At 38.0% G+C, this 26,791-nt stretch overlaps 3 protein-coding genes across 3 annotated transcripts; 1 reads left to right on the forward strand and 2 right to left on the reverse strand.

The window, feature by feature from the left end:
- Positions 1-689: 689 nt before the first annotated feature.
- On the forward strand, positions 690-7,256 carry LOC131367133 (choline transporter-like protein 4). The gene is made up of 24 exons (XM_058412390.1): positions 690-729; positions 1,444-1,492; positions 1,672-1,745; positions 1,872-1,950; positions 2,186-2,285; positions 2,568-2,651; positions 2,752-2,812; positions 2,898-3,009; positions 3,111-3,194; positions 3,277-3,389; positions 3,516-3,638; positions 3,851-3,953; positions 4,088-4,180; positions 4,325-4,415; positions 4,563-4,734; positions 4,791-4,809; positions 4,887-4,981; positions 5,258-5,280; positions 5,418-5,491; positions 5,590-5,660; positions 5,767-5,861; positions 5,982-6,013; positions 6,952-7,004; positions 7,159-7,256. Exons 1-24 carry the CDS (start codon positions 690-692, stop codon positions 7,254-7,256), a joined length of 1,938 nt encoding a protein of 645 aa, XP_058268373.1.
- A 2,674-nt stretch (positions 7,257-9,930) lies between these two features.
- depdc1b (DEP domain containing 1B) lies at positions 9,931-20,610 on the reverse strand. The gene is made up of 11 exons (XM_058412559.1): positions 20,404-20,610; positions 17,341-17,606; positions 17,117-17,258; positions 16,913-17,040; positions 16,466-16,596; positions 16,330-16,377; positions 16,096-16,236; positions 15,288-15,454; positions 14,294-14,470; positions 13,233-13,424; positions 9,931-11,244 (listed from the first exon to the last, which is right to left on the reverse strand). Exons 1-11 carry the CDS (start codon positions 20,449-20,451, stop codon positions 11,077-11,079), a joined length of 1,608 nt encoding a protein of 535 aa, XP_058268542.1. The 5' UTR covers positions 20,452-20,610; the 3' UTR covers positions 9,931-11,076.
- Positions 20,611-20,750: 140 nt separating this feature from the next.
- On the reverse strand, positions 20,751-23,801 carry elovl7b (ELOVL fatty acid elongase 7b). The gene is made up of 8 exons (XM_058412560.1): positions 23,650-23,801; positions 23,102-23,176; positions 22,793-22,983; positions 22,458-22,538; positions 22,300-22,356; positions 22,102-22,207; positions 21,864-22,000; positions 20,751-21,740 (listed from the first exon to the last, which is right to left on the reverse strand). Exons 2-8 carry the CDS (start codon positions 23,151-23,153, stop codon positions 21,516-21,518), a joined length of 849 nt encoding a protein of 282 aa, XP_058268543.1. The 5' UTR covers positions 23,154-23,176; positions 23,650-23,801; the 3' UTR covers positions 20,751-21,515.
- Between the last annotated feature and the right edge of the window lie 2,990 nt (positions 23,802-26,791).

A 26,791-nucleotide genomic window follows, 5' to 3' on the forward strand; every position in this document is an offset into this window, starting at 1 on the left:
AGTAACTAGCCGTTCACGACATAATTAAGATAATGACAGATTTATTCACATACTCAGCAAAATCTAGCAAGCTAACATTACATTTCATATTAAAGAAAATCGCTCTTTGCGCCATTTTTACGGAGGTGTGCAGAGCAGGTATCTGCATATTAAAGCCTTTCATCTGTTATACAACTTGAAACACATCCTGCAGGTAAGGCCATGGGTATCGGGATGGGGTCAGGGTTTTCTTCCATCGTAGGCTGCAGTATTTCAGGCTGTGACACTGCAGTTGTACTGTACTCTACTGTTTGCGATCGCTGTATTTAGGAAAACAAAAAGCTACGGAGGTTAAAAACAATGCGCGCGCTGTACCTCGGTTTGCTTGCTGTGTTGTAATTAGACAGCTCTGTGGGTTTTTTACATCATTAACGATAGATGTAGCATAATGTAGTGGAGTAGAAAGTGATAACATGTTATCCGCTTTCTGCACTATTTACCTCAGCACTTTGTGTGCTAGGTTAAGGAAGGTTTGCGCATGCGTGGGCGGTTATAAGGTGAGCGCGGATGTTTTGATGTGGAACGAAGATGTGTGTGGGGAAAAGGTACTTAATTACAGTAACAAATTACATTTACAGTGGGATCAGCAGTTATGGACACGGCTTGTACCCGTACTGTGTGTGGGGAGAAATGGCTGGAAAACTATATTAATGGACTCATCCATGATCAAAGAGAAACTCCAGGTTGCAGGTGTGGAGATGGGAATTTGGTATATTCCACAAGAAATGTGAAACTTCCAGCTAAAATAGGACTGCCAAAATGCCCAAGTTGTCAAGGTTGACGTTCCACTCCTCCTGAGTGATACGTCCCTCAAGAAGGCGGGGACCATTTTGGACATGGAAAAGGACAGTTCAAACAATCCATTTCTCTTGAATTTACTAGTTCTGGACATTACTGTGTAGATATCCCAGACAAAGAACCTGACAAAGGCCAAGATGAAGAGGATGTCCTAATAGTGACAGAAAATATGTCTGCAGATGAGAAATTCAGAGTCCTTCTGAAACTCCATGAGCAGTTTGGTCACTCACACTGAGAGATTTTGTAAAATGTTTGGTTGGTGGTGTGCCCTGGGATTTTTTAATGTAAAAAATGTGCCATACCTCATAAAAGGTTGAAAAGCACTGCACTACTGAGTGACAGATTCCTCTCAAATAAATTGAATAGTTCATTACAAACAAACGACAACATTAGAGCTAGGATAAATTAACTATTTTTTACTTTGTCTTTTACTAAAGTAAATTCAATTTAAAGACTTCTGCTTACTGGAGTAACATTATAACTAGGGTATCTCCACTTTCACTCCAGTACAGGAGATGTGTATTTTGCCCACCACTGAGCTTTAGAAGCCCTAAATGATAAAAAAAAAAAAGCTGCTAAATGAATCATTGAATTTTTCTTTTTCAGGGGAACCTGCCCCATATGACCCGACATTCAGTGGCCCTGTTTATAAAAGGTAAAGCCTGGACTTACCAATTCACATCATTTTTATTTTAGTCAGAATCTGTAAGATCTCTAGAAAAATGTTAAATTAAGGTGATAGAAATCATTTGGATTATCTTTAGTTATAGTTCTCCCTTATAATCAGGTTTGGGCACTAATGTGTATTATTATTATTATATTTTTTTCTTTTAGGTCTTTTACTGATGTCTTGTGTTGTTTGATTTTCGTCGCCACTATGGTCATCTACGCAATCATTGGTGGTGCAGGTATGATAAAATAATAACTATTGTTTTCTGTCAAAACTCTGAACAGAACTGAAGTGTTAAGGATTTATTTGTAGTAAAAATGTTCATGGTTTGTAATCTTTTATCCTGACTGGTTTTGTGCTACAGCTTGGCTTTATGGAAACCCACAATACATCATCAAGGAGCAAAACTCTGCTGGAGTTTTTTGTGGAGTTGGACCCAACGTGTAAGTCACTCGGATACATGAGTAGCCTATAGATTTTGACATATATACACTGACTGTCCATTTTATTAGGAGCATCCACACAGCTGCACAGATATCTAATCCGCCAATCTTCAAAAGTCATGCAGAAACAGATTAAGAGTTAATGTTCACATCCAAATGTCAGAATGGGGAAAAAGTGTGACTTTAACTGTGGCATGCTTTTTAGTGACTGGTTTCTGTATATCTTCCTTCTCAGTGATAAACCCAATGTGTTTTACTTTGACGTGTTGAAGTGTGCCTCAGCAGTCAATGTAATGGCTGCAACATTCAAAGGCCTTCAGTGTCCAACGATTCAAGTAAGTTTCTGCACTTTTTTATGTTTTACCTAGATACAGACAAAGGTTAATAAGCTGTATGTATTAGATATGCAGCTCTGCCCAGCAAACTAACATTTATCACAAGGTTTTGCAGTTTGAGTCCTTCTTATCTGCTGTAGATATTATAACATATAACCACCACCATTGTTCATCTACAGGGTGTCTAACCATTTCCATTGCTCTGTGTGTGTGTGTGTGTGTGTGTGTGTGTAGATGTGTATTAAGAAGTGCCCCACAGCATTTTGGTTTTTGCCCCCGAAGGCTTTCGCTGCAGGGGCAAAACCGGCTGAAGTCTTTCAGCAGGAGTTCTGTGACCCCAGTTTGGACCTCAACCAGACCACATTTGTAAGCTGAACACAGCAGAAAATCTCTCTATATTGCTGTCTTCGTAAATACTCAGCATGAAATTGTGCTGCTACATAATAGAATCTAATTTCTACCACAGACGGTGCAAGAGATCCTGGACAAAGGGCTGTGTCCGGATTATTATATGCCAAGCAAACCAGGTATAGACCACATACATGCCAAACAGATGATGATTACTCACCCGTTTGTGTGCTTTGTTCTTTAATGATTTCTCTCTTTCTCTAGTTCAGGGAAAATGTCTGCCCAGTTTTGAGCCAAATGATGTTCCTTCGGACTTCACTGTCCATGGATCAACTTTGGATAAAGAAACAGTAAAGGACATAATAGATGCTTCAAAGTAACTTTACTACACACACACACACACACACACACACTTTGTTGCTATCTTTTTTATATAAATATCTTGTGCTTGTTAATACAAATGTGTTGTGTTTGCAGCTCTCTCAAGTCTGGGTTTAATGCTAAATCCATGACGGTCAGAATCATCGAAGACTTTGCCATTTCATGGTATTGGATATTGGTGTAAGTAAATTTCATATTAATCATCATGACAATCTCACAAAATACAAAAATGTGTATGCATTTACAAAGTTTTCTTTCTCAGAGGTCTGGTGATTGCGCTGGCATTCAGTATGGTGTTTCTCCTGTTGATGCGATGCTTTGTGACTCTGTTGGTCATACTCATCATCGCTGGTCTTCTGTCACTGGGAGCATATGGTAGGTTTCTAATTTTCCTCAACACTGATTCTGGCATACTGCTGATGCTGATTTACTCACATGCTTGTAAGTCCTGTGGGTGAATCAATAACTGAGTTAATAACATGTCTGTGCTCTCTGTCTTAGGTATTTACCAGTGTTACCAGGAGTATGAGAAACACATGAACTCTCAGCTCACACTTGGTGACCTCAGTCTACAGTCCAAGCTCTCAGACTACTTTCAAGTGAAGGAGATCTGGCTGGCTTGCTGTGAGTACTTTCTGCTTCTTTATCCCAAACTGTGAAGTGACTTGGAGTCAAACAGGCAATAGTTGTGTCCGAAAATTTTTTCTCATCCAACATCAGTGGCTGGTAGCACCGACCCTCTTTCACTAGCACTTAATGTAAAATGGAAACAAATTGTGCCTTTACTGCATTTTCTAGAGCAGAGAATAATGTTTGATCTGATGTGTATGTTACAGTGGTGACTGTGTCCCTGCTGGAGTTTCTCTTTTTGGTGCTGCTTGTATCATGCTTGAGAAAAAGACTCGCAGCAGCGCTGGCAATGATGAGGGAGTGCAGCGAGTAAGTATACTTTTAAGACAGAAAATACAATAAATAAAATAAAAGTACAAGCTAATCAATCAAGAAGTGTTTTTTGTGTTTAAGTCATGTATTTTTTGGTCTTTGTTTACTTTTGTGGTTTGTTCTGTGTGCAGGGCGATGGGTGTACTATCGCCTACAATGGCATACCCATTGGTCACATTTCTGCTGGTCACGCTCTGTGTAACCTTCTGCATAGTGACTAGCATGTATCCTTTATGTACTCACTCATTTTTCCTAAACATTCTGTGATTTAAGACTGATCAGTGAAGAAGTAATACGATAAAGTAAAATTATAAAAATATGTTTCTATCACTAGTATATATCACTTGTGGCCTTGACTATTGCCTTAGAAATCTGGCTACTTCTGGATTGCCAGTATACAACAATTCATCGAATCCCGAATGTAATGTCATCACAGGGGAAGAAACATGTGTCCCAGAGGTCAGTGAGATAAAAGGCTAAATTTTGAGGTTCTTTTTTGACAGTATTAGACTAATTTGTACCAGTGATTAATTTGGATTTTTCTCCCACATTGTGCACCCTGTTTTCTCTTCCTGATTTTGCCTCTCATTCTCTTTTCCTGTTTAGACTTTCAAATCATCAGACTACCCCAAGTGTCCTGTGCGCTGTGCCTTTGTTAAATATGATGAGGAAGAAGGCTTTTTCCAAAGACACACACAGTACTTTCAAATTTATTATTTTCTGGCATGTCTGTGGTGCCTTCATTTTATCATTACGCTGGGCCAGTGCACACTAGCGAGTACTATTGGTCATTGAGCAAACCACAGAACATCCGCCGCACTGATCTACCTAAAGCACTCTTCCAGACGTTACGGTAAAGTACGTTCCTCTCTGGTCTCATTTCCAATTTGCTCACATCCTGTTTTAACCCTGTACCCTTGCTTTTTGAAGGTACCATACTGGCTCCATGGCGTTTGGCGCCGTCTTCCTCAACATGTTCCAGGGTGTCCGGATCGTCCTGGAATTTGTCGAAGACGTGACCAAAGGTAACAGTATATTTACAATCCTCTTCTCATTCCACCTTTATCATACTTTATTCTTTGCGGAAGTATAGTGTTCTTGTTGCTGTTTTATTATACTAATAATTAATATTCTACTGTTCCCCCAGGCGGACAGAGATGTTGTTGCTGTTGTTTCCCTCTGAAGATGATGCTAAAATGCTGCTCATGTACCATAAAGTACTTTAGCAGAAACACCTACGTAACGGTGAGTAATTAATACCTAAAAATGTAGTTTAGTAATTGTATTTGTAATAATTGTAGGTGAGTGTGCCAACCTGTGCCAGGTTGTACCCAGAATATTATATAGCTATTTGCTATATTAGTTATATTTATTAATATAACAAAAATTTATTTAAATGTATATAACGAGTGTACAACTTGACTAATTATGTGTTTACGGGCGCTTGTGTTTATTATACAGATTGCAACGTACGGAGACAATTACTTCACGTCGGCCAAGAATGCATACACACTCTGTGGAAGGAACAAGGACCGGTGAGCTGTCACAAAGAATGTGGACATTGTGTGCCAAATCAGAGCTTGAATTCCCTTTTGACGAATGCCTTTCATGTATTCGGCTTATTGATTGACAGAGTGCTGGTGGTGGACCAGGTTACAGACTTGCTGCTGTTCTTCGGGAGACTGCTGGTAGCCGGAGCAATGGGTATGAAACACAATGTCACATTACAGCAAAATCACATTTATAACACAATATAACCCTCTGCTGGAGATGATCAACATTCTGAGAGTTTGTTCCTATGTATTTTTAGGAGTCTTGGCCTTCTATTTCTTCAGTGGAGACATTCGAGTGTCACCTGACGTCTTCCAGGCGGAGTTGCTGCACTATTGGTGGCTGCCTGTTATTGTACGTACTACAACAACAAGAACCAAGCACTGTTAAAATTTAAACACACAAACATATGAACACATGAAATAGAGTAAAGGTAGATTTTACAGTAGAACAAACTTTCACTGTGTGTTACAGGTGGTGATGGTGGGAGCCTACTTCATTGCTCAGGGCTGAAAATCAAACAGCTGGAGGAACGAGTCTGGCCAATCGGAATGCCCCATTCATTTAATCACGGTTGTGATTGGCTGTTGGCTATTCGTGCAGTTGCGGAAAGAGAAGCAGAATTCTCCAGCATTCTAGTTCTTCGTGTGTCGCTGTCCCGAGTGTTTGTACACTGTATTTTTATGCTTTTTCTGCAAGCCCTATTATGCCCCCAAACGCTCTGCACCTTCTAAGGCTTCTGGCAAGGAACATACATACATACAGTACTCACTATAAATGTGATATTTCTACGAATTTTCCCAAAATACATCTCGCTATATGGTTGCAAATGTTTTCTGTGTGTGCTTAAAGAGTGTGGGAGGGTCATTTACAGCTTAAACAATAAAAAAAGCATTTGGGGGTGGCGTCCATTTATAAACGGGGTACTGGTCTACTACAAATGTGGGCCATTGATTGCAAACAAGATTTGCTCATTTGCACACACAAAGAAGTAATTTTCCTAACAATTTCATTCAAGACCATGTTGGAAAAATGAGTACACCCCAATGAAAGTCTTAGGAGCAAAGATAAATTTTATACTGCAAAATTCTAAAAATTAACAATCGTTCAACCACAGGAGAGTCTTATTATTCATTAAACAGGTGTCCAGCAGACAGTTGACTATGTAAGGGCATTACTTAACAAAGAAAACCCCTTCCCATTTCATGCAGTCAGCAATGGTAACACATGGAAGAGAAATGTCACAAGACCATGGGCATCGCTAAGCCATTTTTAGGGGGGCTTTAGCTCATTTTTTTTTTTTTTACGTAATATTTTTCTGTCTCTCTCTCTTGGTGGTGCTCACTGCTACTCGGGATAGAGCTGTGTGGTCAGCCTGTGACCCAGGAGACTGCTGTGAGGCTTGGAGACTATCACACCATCTCTGAACTGCCATTGCCTCAGTCAGCTTTCTAAGTGTGTACAGCATGGGAGTTAACACGCTCACCCTCTGCGTCAGTAAGTAGCATGTAGCACATAGACATGATCTGAGTACTGAAAACACACACGTTTTTGTTCGTTATTGTGTTTGATTTGTTTGTCTAACAACAAAAGACATGCAATTTTCTTTGGAAAAAAAAGTGTCAATTTTCATGTTTTGTTCTCTCTTTAGTGAATGATCTGGAGCACAATGATGGGACGCTGCAGAGACCCTACATGTCAAGGAGCATGATGCAGATCCTGCAACGACAGAATGACTCTGCTGTTTAATAAAAATCAAATGTTTATGTAGGTGAATGTGTATTTTTTGTTTTATTCTTATTTTGTCTAAGCGCTGTTTTAAAGAATGTCTGATGTTTGATAGCCAAGAGGATGTGATGGCTTGCTTTTAAACCATCCTCATTACCAAAGTCCAATTTAAAGCATGAGTACCTACTTGAAAAACCGACCAATAAACTTAATTCGAGTCAGTGTGGAGTGACTGTGGGTAAGAAATAACATAATACTGCTAAGAAATACTTCAAAAAACGTTGTTGTAATTGTTTATCATGCTTCTATTATTGTTGTGATAGGTCAGCTCTACAGTTTGGACAGCGAGTACACAAAATGTATCAATGTGGCTCAAATATATGAGCTCAGGGGCTTAAATGAGGCTGCTAACATGCTCATGTGCTCCACTATGTCATCCAAGGCTTAAAACTAATATTTTTAACTTTTTCAACTGAGTCAAGTGGTCTTGTTGCTTTGACTCAGTTTAACAGACAAAATTATTGGGCATTAGAGATTTATCGTCAAGTTAACTGAAAAACTATTGTTAGAACTTATTTTTTCAAGTGTTCTACCATGCAGAAATAATAAATAACAAAATAACATTATATGCTCAGCATAAATGAGTACAACTCAACAGATTTGTCAACTTTCCTTTCAGAATCAACATTTTCTGTAGGATAATATACAGTAATCCCCCGATATATCGCGGTTCATTTATTGCGGTCCCGGTATATCACGAATTTTTATTTGGAACATAACTCATTTTTCTGCAGAATTTCCCGATATATCGCAGTATCCGCAAACCTTATAGTGAATTGTTTTTCTGTTGAAATATGTTAATAATATATAAAATACTGTACAGTGTATTTACTCAAGAGATAAAGAACACGTAGCGTTGTTTAGGAAAGCGTTGTGCAGGGATGCTGAAAATCAAACAGCTGGAGGAACGAGTCTGGCCAATCAGAATGCCCCATTCATTTAATCACGGTTGTGATTGGCTGTTGGCTATTCGTGCAGTTGCGGAAAGAGAAGCAGAATTCTCCAGCATTCTAGTTCTTCGTGTGTCGCTGTCCCGAGTGTTTGTACACTGTATTTTTATGCTTTTTCTGCAAGCCCTATTATGCCCCCAAACGCTCTGCACCTTCTAAGGCTTCTGGCAAGGAACATACATACATACAGTACTCACTATAAATGTGATATTTCTACGAATTTTCCCAAAATACATCTCGCTATATGGTTGCAAATGTTTTCTGTGTGTGCTTAAAGAGTGTGGGAGGGTCATTTACAGCTTAAACAATAAAAAAAGCATTTGGGGGTGGCGTCCATTTATAAACGGGGTACTGGTCTACTACAAATGTGGGCCATTGATTGCAAACAAGATTTGTTCATTTGCACACACAAAGAAGTAATTTTCCTAACAATTTCATTCAAGACCATGTTGGAAAAATGAGTACACCCCAATGAAAGTCTTAGGAGCAAAGATAAATTTTATACTGCAAAATTCTAAAAATTAACAATCGTTCAACCACAGGAGAGTCTTATTATTCATTAAACAGGTGTCCAGCAGACAGTTGACTATGTAAGGGCATTACTTAACAAAGAAAACCCCTTCCCATTTCATGCAGTCAGCAATGGTAACACATGGAAGAGAAATGTCACAAGACCATGGGCATCGCTAAGCCATTTTTAGGGGGGCTTTAGCTATTTTATTTTTTTTTTTACGTAATATTTTTCTGTCTCTCTCTCTTGGTGGTGCTCAATGCTACTCGGGATAGAGCTGTGTGGTCAGCCTGTGACCCAGGAGACTGCTGTGAGGCTTGGAAACTATCACACCATCTCTGAACTGCCATTGCCTCAGTCAGCTTTCTAAGTCTATAATGAACTCAGAAACTACACTGACCTATTAGTTCCTCATTAATTCTTGGTTGCTGTTGTAGAAAGGACATTATCAACATTTACATTATTTACTGTCCAGTGTCACCTAAATGAGGATGAGTTCCCGTCTGAGCCTGGTTCCTCTCAAGGTTCCTCATATCATCTCAGAGAGTTTTATCTTGCTACCGTCACCTCAGGCTTGCTCATTAGGGATAAATGTTATGGACAAATATTAACTTTAAACTTTATCATTAACTATCTATGTTTCTATACTTCTGTAAAGCTGCAATTGTCCATTGTTAAAAGTGCTATACAAATACAGTAAATTGAATTGAACCTTCATGCATTTGGAAGATTTTGGTCATTTGTTTCTTCTTGCACTTGCTCCAATCCTCTGAACTGTTGATTAATCAGTGGAAAGTCTTATTGCAACTGTATCAATTCATCTCATGTGCTTATTTGTATAGCGCATTAAAAAAAATTGACATTGTCACAAAGCAGCTTTACACAAATATGTAAATTCAGATATAAAATGTAAATTTATCCCTAATGAGGCAATGGTCAGAGGGAATGGTGGTGAGAAAAAATTCTTGTATCAATATGAGGAAAAAACTGTGAGAGGAAACAGACTTAAAAGGGACTATAAAATTATTTCCCTCCTATGTCTGTGTACTACATGGTCAAAAGGTGCAAATGCCTAACAAGGAGATTCATTCTAGTTCTAACATGAGGTCTATCATGCTGAAGTTTTCAACTGTTTACTGATCTAAGTGAAACCATCCACAGTTATTTTCATCATACAGGTTTGTTTTATTACAGCAGTGACCAACATAAAACATTTTAGACAGTAACAGTAACTCCAGCATTTCAAACACTACAAATATACAGCTTGATACACGGCCACATGTAGTTTAACATTTACAGAAAAAAAACTTAACTCATGATAAATGTTCACTTTACAAACAGATCATCAGAAATAACCGATCATTACCTTGGCTGAGAAACAAAAATGAACACTGTAGCAAAATACACAACCAAAATGAAATGTGTATCTTTTAAATACAGACATATGATATTTTAAACGTTCCATAAAAGTACAAAATTGTTTGTTCAACCACAACTGTACAACCGCAATACAAAAATGTTCTGATGCAGTATATAGAGAGAAAACGATAGCAGAAAAACAAACAAAACAAAAATGTACGTTCCATGATTTTAATAAAATAAAGTCCTTAAACTGAGCTCTTCATAGGTACAGACTGTAGCAGGTGCATGTGATTTAGCTTGTGTTTGTAACAAGAGGGTGATGTTTAGTGGATGAGATGAAAGGCAGTGACTGATGCAGCACAACTCTAGTTTTATTTCCTGGACCTGTGTCTAAGCAGTGAGCTGAAAAAAACACAAGCCTGGCAGCAGTGGACCTGGAGGTGACCTGAAACATTGCTAACAAGACAATCTAGCAGCCAGAGGGAAAAAAAAACAATGTTATCACTGTTAGCCTAATGAATAAGGATATAAAATAATTTGTAGAACGCAACAGACCACATCACTGCTTTCTTTTTTCTGATTACCGCACAAGACTGAGGCTTGTGATTTCACCTGGATAAATTCAGAGCAAAGTGAATTCCCCTCCGGTGAATTAGTGTTATATGAATTTTATTCGCTGTATAATTTAACACAGTATATACTTACATATAAAAAAAAAGGTAAATCCTACAGTGAAATGAGATGAATTAAATTAAATAATACATATCCCAGTGTCATTTGTTCAAGTGTAATTAAAAAGCTGGAATATCCCCGAAATCATGCAAATGAGATAAGATAAACCAGAACAATTCCAGCTCTATAAACATACAACACAACCTGGAAGCTACAGGCTGATAACCGTGGCTCTGTAGACTGTTGTTTTTTGTCAGATTTGTGGTGAGCGAACTGTATTTTTAGTTCAAGCACGGAAGCTCCAGCTCCTCTGGAAAGGCTGCAAAGACTTCTTTTTCAGGGTGAAGAATGTCAGCTGGGGTTTGAGCTTCTGAGTTCTCTCTGGAAAGACTGCAGCTTCGCTCTCGGGTGTCGGGAAGCGACTGCGATAGAGGTCAGGATAGGATCTCTGGAACTGAGACCAAGAAAGAGTAAAGATTAGTAGCCATGATGTCAGAATATCAGAGAAAACAAGCTGTTGTTTCTGCTGTTGATATGCACATAACCACAATGTGAGACAGGTATTGGATATAAAAAAGACTTTTTTTAAGACCCAATGTGCCTCATTGTCAGTGCATCAATGCAAAAGACCTTTTTTCAGCCTTGGCAAAAGGAAAAAACGAACAAAAAATGTCTCTCATTTTTAGTAACAATTATTTATCACTTCTCATTGTTTTCTGAAACTTGGCCTAGTAGCACTTGTCGTTTTCAGTCTTGTAGCCTGTGAGAGCAGTGTTCCATCCTGTTTATATGTTTACACTCTGCATCGTACTCTAATGATGTCACACACACATGCTTCTCTGGCGCGAGATGCTGTTGCTGATAAAGGAGTTTTAGTGGTCTGTTTGTTCCCAGTTTTTAAGCTGCCTTATCACAGCCTTTGATGGAAACTCCCACTGAGATTATACTAAAATACACTTAATTATGCAGCACTTGACTGTACACATTTGTGAGACTCAGATAACAATATTACTGTGTCAAGTGTGCAAAGACATGAGCTGATGACTCCTTTCCTTTACTTTTCAATAGTCCATAGAAATGTGGGTATACACTGAGGGGAAATAAGTATTTGTTCACTTCGGTTTTAACTTACTTTTTCTTATACTTTACTCTTTCTTCCAGTGCATATATCTGTTTCATATTCGACTTTGCAGTTAATGTGTGTATGTTCTAAGTACTTAAAGTTCCATATAAAATTCTAGATACTGTATAAATTTAGGGGGCAATTACTTTTTCATGTAGTGCCAGGCAGGTTTGGACCGCTTTTTTTCCCCTTAATAAATGAAATCATCATTTAAAATCTGCATTTTGTATTTACTTGCATTATCTTTGTGTAATATTAAAATTTTTTCGATGATCTGAATCTTTTAAGTGTGACAAATATGCAAAAAAATAAATAAATAAAAAAATAAAAACAGGAAGGGGGCAAAAACCTTTTCACAGCACTGTATATATACTGTATAAAAATCTTAAGGACACCACATCCTCAGTAAAGTACCGATTTGGGAGCCTTATGGGAAAATGCTGCTTTCCACTGTCCAGGGATTACAATAAAGGAATATGGGATATTTAATCTCATCAGCCAAGAAACCGAATCTTTGCAGAAGACAAGAAAACAAGCCCAATCATACTACCAAAATAAGTCAGGAAGGCTCTGAATACTAAGCATGTCTTTTTAAGGCTTATTTATACATATTTTTTGCACACCGAAATTCAGAAGATATCACATGTATAAAAAGTGGATCTATGCACAGGAAATATATTAGTGGACTTTTATACTGGCAGTTTAGCCTGAAAGAGAGCATGGCTCATGTGAAAGCTGTCACATGGATCAGGAAGCACACTGCTACCAAGCCCAAGGCTACCTGTGGGAGGTGGTATGAGTTCTGAATTTATTCAGACAGTAAAGCAACCTGCACGTGTTTTAAAAGATGATGAGATCATTAGTATCCACAACATACATGTACCATGAGTGGCAGGGGAACATTGTGGGACACAGAAGAAGTGAGATGCCTTATTCAGATATGGGAAGAAGAAAATATACAGAAGCAATTACAAACCTAACAAGAATGTAGCCGTGTAATAGCACCAAAATGCTAGAAAAATAAAAAATAAATAAATAAAATATGGTGAGTCACGCTGTGTTCTCCATTCATGTTCGTGAAAGTGTAAAATGAAAAGTTTGATACAATCAGATCAACTTTACAGGGGAAAAAGCTGTGAACATTCACATTCAGATTCATACCTCAGCAAATGTGTTCAGTGTGAAAACCACATTAATAACAAAGGGCAAAAAATATTTGCCCTAATTGTATATTGCTTAAGTCCTTACTTTCTTTCCAAATAGGTGGTGGTGGCCTGTTAAAAAATGAATCTCTAATAATTAAAAGAGAAAGCTCTAACCTGTTTCAGTTTCTTTTTCTTGTCCTTTATATGCATGGTCTTGTCATGAATGATCCCTTCCAGTAGCTCCACTATCGCTCCCTGGGAGCCTGTGACTCTCTGTTCCTCAAACTCCTGCTTGCTGATTTGTCTGCAGAAGGTGTGAGCTGGCGATTCCCGCGTGGAGTCTGTGTCTGCACCGGCGTACTTTATCTAATAAACACGTCAGAGTGTGAGGAAACTCACAGATTTAGTGAGATCAGTCACATTCCATGTGATTCCTCCACATATCTAACCAATTATGATTTCTCACCAAGGATCCATTTTAAGGATCCTTTTCTTTCATACTGGACAGGATACACATGCCTGAGTAGCAAATATTGATCAAAACCTGTTAATGGGCTGATGTGGGTGAATGTTCTGTTTGAAACAGATCCTAGGAGTTTGAGGGGTTACGTATTGATCAGTGATGTGTATTTTATAATCCACAGCTAAAAAATGGAGTAACGTCACAGTCAATAGCTGACTTAAATGCAAATAAACTATACTGTAGGTTTTTTTGGAATATGATGATGAGTCACAATTGTCTTAAAATGTTTTGAACTAGATTATGAAGGTCATGATTATGAACGCTATGAATGGGCAGAATATTGTGCAGTCAATTGCAGAATTACTGGCACCCTTCAGGAAAATAGACAGAGGTCATACTAAAGTAAATGAATAGTATTATTTGTATAGCACTTTTAACAGTGGACATTGTCACAAAGCAGCTTTACTGGAGAATAAAAATTCAGAATATAAATTTAATTTTTATCCCTATATATTTAGCAAAATATATATATATATATATATATATATATATATATATATATATATATATATATATATATATATATATATAAGTATTTGCTGGATTTACAAAAGTTGCTGGGGTTTTTTTGTACGTGCGCATACATGCTGAAGAATTCAGGCACAGCGCAGCTGATTTGCATACGGCAACACCAATACACCATAAATGGCAAACTACACATATGGATCTAAAATATGTGTGCATGTACAATATGGATGTATGAATGACTAACCTGTGCTCTACGTAGGTGGGATAGATGCTCTTGCACCGATCTCTGCAGCTCAGCAGGGACCTTTAGCACATTCTCGTGGTTGTCTATCATGAAGTTGACCAGTTTGGTGGCTAGCAGCTCGTCCAGGTCCACTTCATCTGATGAACATAAAATGCAGCGGGAGAAAGTCTGGACCATCTAGGAAGGAGGGAAAACACTCAGACACTCTAGTGGGGCACACATCAGTATTTTAACACTGGCCTTTGCAATACTGATATCACAGAAGCTAACGAGAAGCAAATGGGCACTCGAATACTGCCTTTTCACTGCTTCTGAAAAAAGACAATAAGTTATTCATTTTGAGTGTAGAGTCATAAAGTAGAGAGGTTATTGTGAATAAACCATGGAAGTTACACTAATGTGGAATTTCCTAAGCTAATTAAGAATGACCTGGAAAAAAAACACATATGCGGGCAGTGAGTTATGGTAATAATCAAACTGAATAAATCGACATGAATTGGTTCAGGTTATCAAAAAGCTTTGCATGCAAATAGCCAATGGTCTTTGCAAAGGTCTTTGTAAAACTCTTAAAACAATCAATACTTTTAATGTAACATCATAAGATATGATTACTGCAGAATATGGAAATTGTGCCTGTTTTTGGTTGTGTCCATGTTCAGTATTGAATTTCTTGTCACACTCCACAGTGATGCTTAATGTCTCACAAAACTCAAAGCTATAAGCATTTGCAATTTTTCATAAGAATTTCTGTTTTTGCCTAGCCTACTAAGAAAATATTGAAAATATTTTCATAAAAACAGTTAGTTGTTTTTTTTTTTTAAACAAATATCTCTTCAAAGTAATTGGTGATATCAAATCCATTTCTGCTCTCTGAGATGCCTCTTTCTCATAAGCTTTGAAGGTGTTATCAGGTTCAAGGTAAAACCATCTCACACTAAAAGCCAACAGTGTCCTGGCTAATTTGATATCAGACAGAAATAGGAATGTAAATAACCAGGGTGCGTGTTCCTATGGTATCGTTAAGGGGAGGGAGCTGCTTATTGTTGCAGGCTTTAGTCATCAGGCGCATTAACAGCTGCAGCTTTCGCCGGTTGGCTGGAGGCAGGAGGAGGCAGGAAACCTGCAGCGCTTCAACCGCAGTCTGTTGTTGTGGAAGAAGTCCTGAGTGAAAGAGATAGACAGACATGGAGAGAGAGAGAGAGAGAGAGAGAGAGAGAGAGAGAGAGAGAGAGAGAGAGAGAGAGAGTAAGAAAAAGTTCTATAATATTAATGCTTTTCACTTCCACCAATCAGTATAAGATTGAGCAATAATACTCAGTACAAGAATATTAAATAATACTGCCTTAACAGAATTAATTCAATATTAGGCTCAGTCAAATATGATGCTATTTTAAAACTCCAAAAATACCAGACTACTGAAACCAAATCAGCCCAAAAGTATTTTACAGATTTTCATGGTGATTGTTGCAGATAAAAGTGGTTGATTTAAAACTCCTAGAAGTGACACATATGTAATTACTTTCTATGATACCTCTGCTTATGTTCACAACTGAATGGAAGAGGGCTTTGGGTGAATTTGTGCCAAGACATGTGTTGGCCAAAATCTGTGGTAATTTTAAAAAAAATTGCAACCTTCTCAGAATATTGGCTTGATTGGCTGCATTTTATTTATTTCTTGATATTTATTTATTCATTTATTAAAATCCAATATTTATTTGTCTAAATATTGGTCAAATCTACTATTGGCAAATTATAATGTGTCCTGGAGTGTTTGCTCTCACTGTCCATTGTATTGCTCTTACCCAGAATGCTGACAAATATTTCATACAGATGGAATGTCAGCAGCGGCTCCTTTAATCTCTGGAAGTGTTCTGCTACCGTTCGGAAAACATCTCGCTCAAAGCCAGGATACATGGGCTGATTACTCTCATTTCCATTCGGCCCTGAAACAAAACAATATTTTGCTTAAAAAAAAAAAAAAAAACATTCAGAAATGTAAATATTAACTGCATTAACAAATCTGTTTTTTTACTTACAATTTGCCAAGCATTTCATTGCAGATAAAACCCAGTGAGGAAGATCCTCTGTAAAACAGCAGAGGGCACCAATATCAACCAAATATTTGTATGAATCAAGAGCATATTGAAATGTGAAGTTTAATTGCATTCTCACCTGCTTTGTTCTTCAGAACAACAATGCCTTGTTTGTTGACACTAAACACGTTGTAGACAGTATGCTTGGGGCTCAAGAGCTTGGCATCCAGAACGCCGTCTAAAGACTGGAGTCCCAAAACGCTCTGTAGGCTATTCAACAACAGTGTTCAAATATTTTGGGGGGAATTAAGAATCAAAAGGTGGACAAATCCATCAGCTGTGTTTATTAGCTAGACCAACAGCGAAGTAAAAGGACCAGTGTGCTGCCCAGTCCCCTGCATTCGGCCAAAGCCCTCTTTAATTCATGTGAGTGGAGTACAGATCTCACAAAAAGTAATTACAAATGTGCCTTCACTGGTAATAGTTTAAAAGAAGAATCCATACTGAATAGTGCTTGATTTGTCCTTCCCTGTTACGAACTATAGTTATGAAATCTAAATATTATCTTTTATATACTTAAACTTACTGCTTCAGAGTCATTGACTTCCATATCTGGTCCACATGCTTTGGCGTGATGTCTCTCCTCCGAATCAGTTTGCACTCATGAACTTCTCCTATCGCAATACTGTGTCTCTTGTTCCAGGTCTCAGAATTCTAATAAGAAGAGAACATGTTTCACAGGTTGTCCAACAAGAACATATTCCACATATTTCATCTCAAAATCCCTCACCAATACAAGCGGCTTCATGGGTATGTTTGAGGGTGCTGGTGTGTCTTCGCAGTCATCCCATCGGAGCATCTGTGGAACAAAGCCCATTTGCACCACCGGTATACGCTTAGGGACTGGCTTGAGGGGTGACTGTGGAGGAAATCTGATAACCCCCCAGTGTACAGAGTTAACTTACGCATATACCTCATAGTACAAAAGACACAAAACTAAGCACAAATCAGCACCTGTACAAACGTCCGTTGTCATCAAAGTCTTCTTTACCAAAGCGTCCTTTAACGTCTTCGATCACATGGTTCTTCAGGAACTTCCTGAGCAACTGTAGAGACTGATAGCGGGTCACCTCTGGCCCGAAGTTCTGGTTCCTCTTGAGCAGTTCGTGGAGATAATCAACAGCCTCTGATCCAGTGAAGCTGTTATCGTAACTCCGAAAGTGAGCCCAGTGTCTTCTTAGCGGCATCCCTCCACGGAAAAGCGTGATGGTTTCGTTCCACTGAAAGAGAAAAGGATGGGAAGGTTGGAAGGTATTTTCTTAAGTAACATGAATTTCTGTGAAAAATTTCATGAACAAAAACAAACAAAGCATAATTTTTTATTTGAGCTGTTATGCTGTCATATGGTGTGCAGTTCAGTGGTGTGTGATTGGATGGTTAACTTTCGTCAGAATATCATTCTTTACTCAAGTAATTGTCTTTTCTCCAAAACTTTTTATTTAACTTCTGCTATTTGGAAATCTACTATATAGACAGGAAACAAGTATCAGGTCACAGTATTAGGTCATAAGTTGTAGTACGTGATTTGTGACATGGTGCTAAACAAGCCTCTGATAAACTTGACAGCTATGCACACGGCATGTTGTTATCTTTGAAGAAACACGTCAGGTGCCAGACATGTTAAGATTCGAAAGTTTAGATAACCGCAAGCCTAAACAGACAGTACATTGTGTAACAATTAGCACTGTTTAGAGTTATGAATGGAGATTCATGACTTATGAATTCATTTATACAAATGCTGGTAACCAGCTGAATGACCATAATCATCCAACACTGACTATACAGAATTGCTTCACTAATCTTGGCTCCAAATACACTGAGGCTCGATCCTTTGTAATCAAAATCCTAAACTTTTTAACTGAAAGAATGTTCACTTTCATTAACCTTTTTTTTTTTTACATTACCTACAATATAATTTGAACAGTGATGCCTGTGGAATTTAACCTTTGTTTCACCTTTACCAAAAGAAAGTGATTGATGCAGGAGCACTTTATAAGTGGTAAGTTCCTGGTCGAAATTATGTCATTTATGACCTCAGCATATTTGACAGATGACCTGTGGGGAAAAAACATAGATGCCCCCATGTTTGTCAGCTATCTGGCTAGCCATTTGTGATGAGTGATTTAAATGTTTCTCCTCAAATAAGAACTGTGTACTAAACAAGACAGCAATGTTAATTGATCTGCATGTTAATTGATCTGAATGAAATCTGAGAATGAACTCAACCACAGTTGAGTCAAATGGAACAGTAGTCCTTTAGGCCTATCCTGGGTGAATCGAATGTATCTGAACAGTGCTAAGAACAAGAGGAAACCAGGCCAATTACTTGTCTTATGTGAACGCATCTCGGACAGCAACGAAGGACTGACTATTCAACTATATCATGTCATCGATCCATTTTCTGTACCTCACTAATTCTACATAAAGCCACTGGGAACATTGAGCCTATCCCAGGGGACGAAATCACACACTCATTCTTTCACTTATGGATGGCAATTTATATATTTCCAGTCAGTCTACAACACGTCTTTGGACTGGAAACCCCTGAAGCAAGAGGAGAACATACAAACTCCACACACACACGACAGAGACCAAGAAGCGAACCCACGTCCTCAGTGATGCAAGGCAAACATTTGAACCACCAAATTACTGTCGCCCATCACTGATCGCCGCAATCACAAATCTTTCTAACAAATCTGTACTTCTCGGGTTAACTCATAGCATTCTGTGGGGTCTTGTGGCAAAAACAACAGAAACAAAAGCAGTTGCTTTTAAAATTGGTTCCTTTGCATCACATGGGTCTTTCATTTCTAAGTTTGCGAGATGTTAGTGAGTGAAACATTTGAAACAGACCATACATGTACATAAAATAGGATTTGTCTGACATTTGTGCTTCAAAACAAATGCTGGCATAATAAACAGTAAAAGACCCTCCTCCAGCAGAACTCATGTATGATCCCAGTTGGTCACCAGGTGTTAATGGCTATGCATCTCTGCTGCCACTTGTAACCGGATCGTTCAACAATTGAGATGCTAACAGAAGGTGTGAACAGAGCCGTAATTTGTCCAGCTGAGTGACAAAATAAGCACTTTTGCGAGCTAGCAGCAAAACCTGACCGGTATCCGTCATATTTTGTTTATTAACTCCTATTAAAAGCCACTGTAACTGTGATGTCTCCCAGTGACGTCAGTGCAGCATACAAATACGGACATCTCACAAGAATAATACAAATACAGCAAAATTAACACCACAATCACGAAAACACATCACAAACATTACACTGTGAACTTGTTTAATGTGTTTCAGAAAGAAACTTTACGGCTACTACACCTGAACGTGACTGGGCTTTGAAGCGTTGCTGCTTTGGGAACACGGAGCTCCAAGAGCAAGTCGATTTATGAGCTATTGCTCGTACAACTTTACCGAAAATACAACTCAATTAGTGACACACATAGAGGGGGAAAACACCTCGGAACAGTTCAATAAACCACTTTTATCAATAAGAGGCCAGGTGGCTTATAACCTATGTACAACAGCATACCAAGTCAGACTGCTAGCTAATTAGCTACAGAAACTATTAAGACCGTGAACAGATAGATAGATATTTATTGTCATATGCACAGGTATACAGCACGTACAGGTACATAGCAACGAAATGCCTTTTAGCATCTACCAGAACTTCAAATACTAGAGATTTGTGCAAATGAACAAGTGCAGATAAATATGTACATCAACAAATAAGGCTAAGCTCTTACTCTAACTTTCTTCTGCTTAGTTACTGTTTAACTTTAGTAACAAGGATGTTTTCCCCAAAAACCTGGCGAAATGCTCGCCTATAACCATTTAAAAATTAAAAACCTTAAGTTTTTATTTAAATACATCGGCGGTGTTAACTTATTCTTAAAGTCGAACCAAGAAATAAGCTTTAAATAAATAATACATTATAAAATAACAAAACCAAAGATCTTGCTCGAAGGAAATAGTTTTCGGTGTGCGCGTGCCCGACCAAAACTTACCAACTTTGTTGCCCGGTACGGACCTGGACCGATCATAGTCCCATTCATTTTAACCCTACAATAATTAACAACCTATTAAACTACACCCAATTAAATATCGGCTTCGTGTCCATTAAACTTCCTCACTTTTACTTCCCAATAAATTGTTATAAAAAAAAAAAAACCAAGGACGCACGCTTGGTTTTGAAACTGGACACACTGCTTCGGGCTACGTGATTGGACAATAAAATGTCACGTGACAAACCGATTGGGCCAAATATGGCTACTAGGAAGACTTCCGGGTCAGTATTAGCAACAAAACCACAAACACAAAGGCACGTATTGACAAATAATTTATTTTGTTGAATAAAAAGGTACAATTTTAACATTTAACAAAACTGAAGGATATAAATAGAGCACGGTAAGGAAATACAAAATGCATAAACACAAGGGGGAGGGGATAAACACGAGTCTCCACAGATCACTGGCACATTAGGTTCTTTGAAGAACACATGCCTCAGTCAGACTTTTTTTTTCTTAAAAAAAACAAAAAACAAACAAAAACAGCCATATTTAAGAAGTTAACAATAAACACTGAAAATAAAATTTTCAAAGCTGAAAATGAACCCCAGCTGTCACTTCTGCCACGTTCAACCTAGGACTCAAGCATAGTAATCAGTCATGCTGTTTTTTGGGAAAAGGGCCTCAGGTTTGTTTAAGGAATCTTTTAATCTGAATTGATAAATCAAACCCTTAAAACTGCCCTTTTAAAGACCAATAGCATTAAAATCAAGTACCTCTGCTTTCACAATCCATGCATTCTGTTAAACCAGCAGTTAGGTCATATTCCATAGCTGGGCTTAAAATGTACAAATGAAGGGTCTATTTAAAAATGTTGTACCCCATAAACATTTCAGAACCCGTGTGAAGACCGTACAAACCAGGATCCACATCTTCAGTGTAAAACCACATGTGCTAGTTGGGCAATATTCATTCAGTGAGAAAGTGGCATTCCACAAAGTTTTAACATAAAACACAGTGGGTGAATTATCTGAAATGGTTAAAGGAAAATAAAGCAAATTTAAAAAAGCTGCAGGATCTTCACTTATGGGTGGCAACAAGGTACAAAGTCCTTATTCAGTCTTCTTGTGTGTGGAGTTTAGGAAGCATGCTCCATTCTGAAGGGCTTTGGGCAACCTCTTACCCTTGGTGTATGCATGGTAATAAAAATTAAGGAAAAGAAGCAGGAAGATCAGTCCATACAAGCCAATGATGTAGAGGAAAACCGGGAACTGGTAAGGGCAGTCCTTCATGAAGAAAAACTGGCCAACATGGGCGGTCACCATCACAAACTGAACCTGAAGAGAACACAAAGTTTAGTTTAGAGTATAAAGTTCAGCTTCAAGTCTGCATCAGGGGTCTTAAATTTCACTGCACACCATATCTAGACAACAATAACTTAATACAAAACCATGACTTACCAGCTGAATGGTGGTCATGTACTTCTTCCACCAGAGGAACTTCTGATAGGCTGGGCCCATAGCAGACAGGGCATAGTAGGTGTACATGACCACATGGACACAGCAGTTCAGCAGGGCATGGAAGGTTCCCAAACCACCTGCAAAAAAAAAAAGAAGCAAAAAGTACAGATCTTGTTAATCTACAAATATAAAATTTGCACAATTTCTTAAGCTGAACCTAAATAAACAAATCTTTTACCTGGAGCAAACTTGACTCCAAACCACCATGTGAAGGGCATGATTGAATGATGGTAGACATGGAGGAAAGTGACTTGGCTATTCTTTTTTCTCAGAACAAAGAAAATCTGTAAAAAAATAAAATAAAGGAGAGCTATAAGCAAGTTATAGAACACAAAGGCTTCACAACAAGAACATACAAATAAAACCTAGCAATTACCGTATCCAACATCTCTATAAACTTGGAGAAGTAGTAGAGCCAGCAAGTCCATGCCATCTGAAAAAAGAAGTCAGTCAGTCATGCACCAGGAAAAATACATCTGATAAGAAGTTACAGCACAAGTCAGTTAATGTGGATTTTTTAATTAATTTTTTTACCCTTAGAGCCTGTGGTGAGCTGGAGTAGTCCACAAGGTCACACCTGTATGAGTATCCATTGGCCCAGCCAGACATGAGAAACTGGGGGGGAGAAAAAATAAATAAATACTTGCATTAACATTATGGTGTACACAAACCCACACCTTCACTTGTTAAATGGGGTTCTCAGGGACACTTCCAGAAGTTTCTTACCCCTCCCTTACAACATAAATAGCTGCTTAAGTCCATCAGTTCTTGCTTGTTGCAAATACCAGGAATACCTCAGTTTCAGTACACAAATGAAGCATTAATTGTATAACAGTTACAGGCACTGAGAATACACAATGACAACCTACCTCATAAATCATGTAAAGGGAGAATGCTACGATGCTAAAGTTGTATATGATCATTGGTCGCTTGAGGTCAAAAGGTTTGCGGTTCTCCATCAGCCGAGGTCCGAGTGTCGTGACGAAGTAGATGTAGGAAAGGATGATCATGGTTTGAGGGAATGGGGAGGACATAAGGGGCCAGTCCTCAACTCTTGGGTCTAAAGAGAAAGATAAGATGGCAAACCACTTCAGTTTTTTGCACAATGCCTAGATTAGTTGGGGATTTATTAGAGAAGTCCAAAACATGATTTAAAAAAAAAAAAAAACAAGCCATACCTGCTTCTTTAAGCCACTCATCATAGAGCAAGGTCAAGGTGCTGAATGCCATCCTCTAAAGCTGCTTACTGGCTCCTGGAACATGGAGGTTTGTACATTACTACAAAAATGCCTCAAAACTGGAAATTCAGCCTAGTGTTTATCAGATCAGACCAGACCAGACCAGCTTCCTGTTCACCCACTTTCCAAATCAAGTCCAAAAAGAAAAAGTTCTGTTACTCGATTTGGAACACCAATTAAAACAAAACAAAAGACCAAGCAAGAAATGCCTATACCAAAATGACTAACTAGATGACAAAAGGAGTTGGTGTTACGCCTTAACAGGGCCTACAGGTTGTGTACATGCCACCCATGAGGGGAGAAACCGGCGTCTAAAACCGCTCCCAAGTTTATTCCTTCAAAGCGTCTCCAAGCAACGGAGTAATCTCCCTGATATACTGACGTATGCCGGTCTTCTCAAAATTCACTGAATGGCTTCTCAAAGGCATTTAATCTCAACAACACTACTACAAAATAAAGCTTTAAAAAAAACTGAAAACTCCACATACCTCGACGATTTTTTGCCTCGTCCTTTATGACTTTGAAGCCCACCTTCCTCTATCCTCTCGCAAAATCAAGTTGAGGAATACTGACTCACAGAGCATGCCTAACTGCTCTAAATACTAAGTCACCTGTGTTTAGGCCCCGCCCACAACCTGATGGGCGCGAGCAGGAAAGAAACTTCCGGAATTTTGACCGAAACTCAATTCTCTCTCTCTCTCTCTCTCTCTCTCTCTCTCTCTCTCTCTCTGTCTCTCTCTCTCTCTCTCTCTCTCTCTGTCTGTCTGTCTGTCTGTCTGTCTCTCTCTCTCTCTCTCTCTCTCTGTCTGTCTGTCTGTCTGTCTCTCTCTCTCTCTCTCTCTCTCTCTCTCTCTCTCTGTCTGTCTGTCTGTCTGTCTCTCTCTCTCTCTCTCTCTCTCTCTCTCTCTCTCTCTCTGTCTCTCTCTCTCTCTCTCTCTGTCTGTCTGTCTGTCTGTCTCTCTCTCTCTCTCTCTCTCTCTCTGTCTGTCTGTCTGTCTCTCTCTCGCTCTCTCTCTCTCTCTCTCTCTGTCTGTCTGTCTGTCTGTCTGTCTGTCTCTCTCTCTCTCTCTCTCTCTCTCTCTGTCTGTCTGTCTGTCTGTCTCTCTCTCTCTCTCTCTCGGTGTGTTGCACAGACTGCAGCATAGATATTTTCAAGTAAATACAATGTTCATATAAAAAAGGCAAATATTTAATAGATTGTTGATGAAACCTGCTTTAAAATGGGTCAAGTACCTGTTTTTTTCTTTCTATTTAACTGGTTTATTTTTTAATCCGCTTTATTTACAAACATTTATTGAAAAGCCGTTCAGCAAAGTTCTATGACAAACATTTCCTTTGTAGAATTTATTTTTCTCTTAGGTACAGGTGAACATTCCACTCATTATCTCAGTAAAAAAAAAAAAATTATTTCCATATATTGTCATACTATTTATCAGCGAATATTGTACAAGATGAAAACAAAGGTATTTGTGCACAGGACATTTTGTGTTACAGAAGATACTGTAAACATAGGACAAGGAAAAAATACAATGAAATATATTTTTATATTTTTAAATAGATGTTAACAAATCTGGGGTATTATGATGTCTTGCTTGTTTGCTGTGTTTCAGTTTTGTTATATCCTGATCATTTTGTTTTCACTTGAATTCCAGAAATTTGTGGAGTGCTAAAGTGCTAAAAATCAGTATAATGGATTATATAGATGACTGACATCTTATATATTCCTAAAAACAGCCTTGCATAAACTGTTTATGAGAATGGATGCTAAATTTGAAAATAAAATAAAAAGGTGTAACATGCATATTGAATCAATTTGTTGAATAAATGAGCGGTGTCTATTTGTCTTAAATGAGTGAATTTCTTAAGTCACTGGGCAGCAAACCAAAACAAATTAAAGACACGCATATATATTGTGTTTAGTCTCGGTCGAATGAATTTACTAATCAGAAAATATGAGCTCTTTTTCAAGGATGCAAAAGAAGACCATTTCATCCACACATGAAGTAAGTATACAAAGAAGATATAGCTTTACATTATAGAGATCTTAGAGATATATAGAGAGAGGAGAGGATATATCTATAAGATATATAGAAATGTATATCTTAGAGAGAGGAGTTGGAACTGTTGGAACATGTTGGAAGTCTGTTGTGTGAAGAAACATTTGGTGAATAGAGGTGTAAATAATATACAATATCCAAAAGATTCTAGTTTAAATTATTTAATTTTCCAATTTTATTCATCCCTTTTCAGAATCTCCGCATTTTAACATCCATGACTTTTAAGCTTCATTGTTTTGGGAGAGGAGACGGAGACAGGTGGGTTCTCCTGAGAACACAACAATAAAAGAAAAAAGACATTGATACTTTAGGGTGTGAGATTAAGCAAATGTAGATTGCTTAGCATGTAAAAGAATTGAAACCGAACTATTAGACCTCCTTTCCACTTTGATCCATTTCTGTACAATGGGTTTTAGTCAATTAACACCTACCTTTGGCTAATGAAAGCTTTTATGGATGATATTCAAAATATGTGGAATGCACTCAGTTGAAGCAGTGCTGTAATTACATACAACTACTTAAAAAAATGTTTTGCTCATTTTTTGTAGTATTGTTTAGTATTGTCACCTTATCCATTTTACACACACTAACATTTAAATAATGATGTTTTATTTGTACAAAATATTAAAAACCAATTATATTTAATTATATGGCAAATTATATGGCCCTGTAATGGACGGCATTCCACATCACACCCAGTGAGGGTGTTGATCCAGCTCTAGCATGACCCTGATTAGGAGGTTACTCAAGGTTAATGAATGAAAATCACAATTTAAGCATGACAGAGAAACATTCTAGACATCTGCAGTTCTGGCGACACTGGCTTCGGTGAATCGTGCTATGCAACCTGTGCTTGCTATGACAAACATTTCCGTTCCAGATTTTCTCTGATCAGCAAGATACACGTACACATTCCACTCAGCTTCTCAGTACAATTGTCTATGTATGGTCATACTACTTATAAGCAAATGTTACTAAATTAATAGTAATATACAAAATTTGTACTTGGGCTGATTTGCATAATGTCGTCATTTTGTTACTGTGAAAAAGATCAGAGTGAGTAAGAGAAAAGATTAGTCCAAAAATGAGTGAAGGTACATGCTGTATAAATGTGAGGGCTGTGTTTCTTAAATGCTAAAAAAGTCTTCTTAAATTAGACTTTCTTGGCTTTATGAGTAATCCAAAAAAAGTAGGAATAAAAAAAAGTAACAGAGGCTTTCCAATCAAAGTAAAGAGTTAAGTTTATAATGTGTTAAATTAGTTAAATGAGTTAAATTTAAGCCTCAGGTTTATTGTCATGTGCAAAAAAAATGCTTTAATTATTTATAATCAATAAAATCCTTGGTTCCAATCACAAGGGAATGCTGCAGTATGATGTGGCAAAGACGTCTCATATCGAGGTAGAAACTTGGGTGTTGATGTTCCAGGGACAGGATGAAACCAGTCTATCTGGATCTGTAAGAACAGGGTCAGATTCCCTTCATTTCACTGCAGTGTGTAGTACCATCACTCATGGTTTCTGTATGGGGAAGAATGAACAGAATGATTGAGTGATAAAACATGTAGAGTAATG

Source organism: Hemibagrus wyckioides, linkage group LG16, assembly GCF_019097595.1.
Source record: "Hemibagrus wyckioides isolate EC202008001 linkage group LG16, SWU_Hwy_1.0, whole genome shotgun sequence".
Lineage (NCBI taxonomy): Eukaryota > Metazoa > Chordata > Actinopteri > Siluriformes > Bagridae > Hemibagrus > Hemibagrus wyckioides.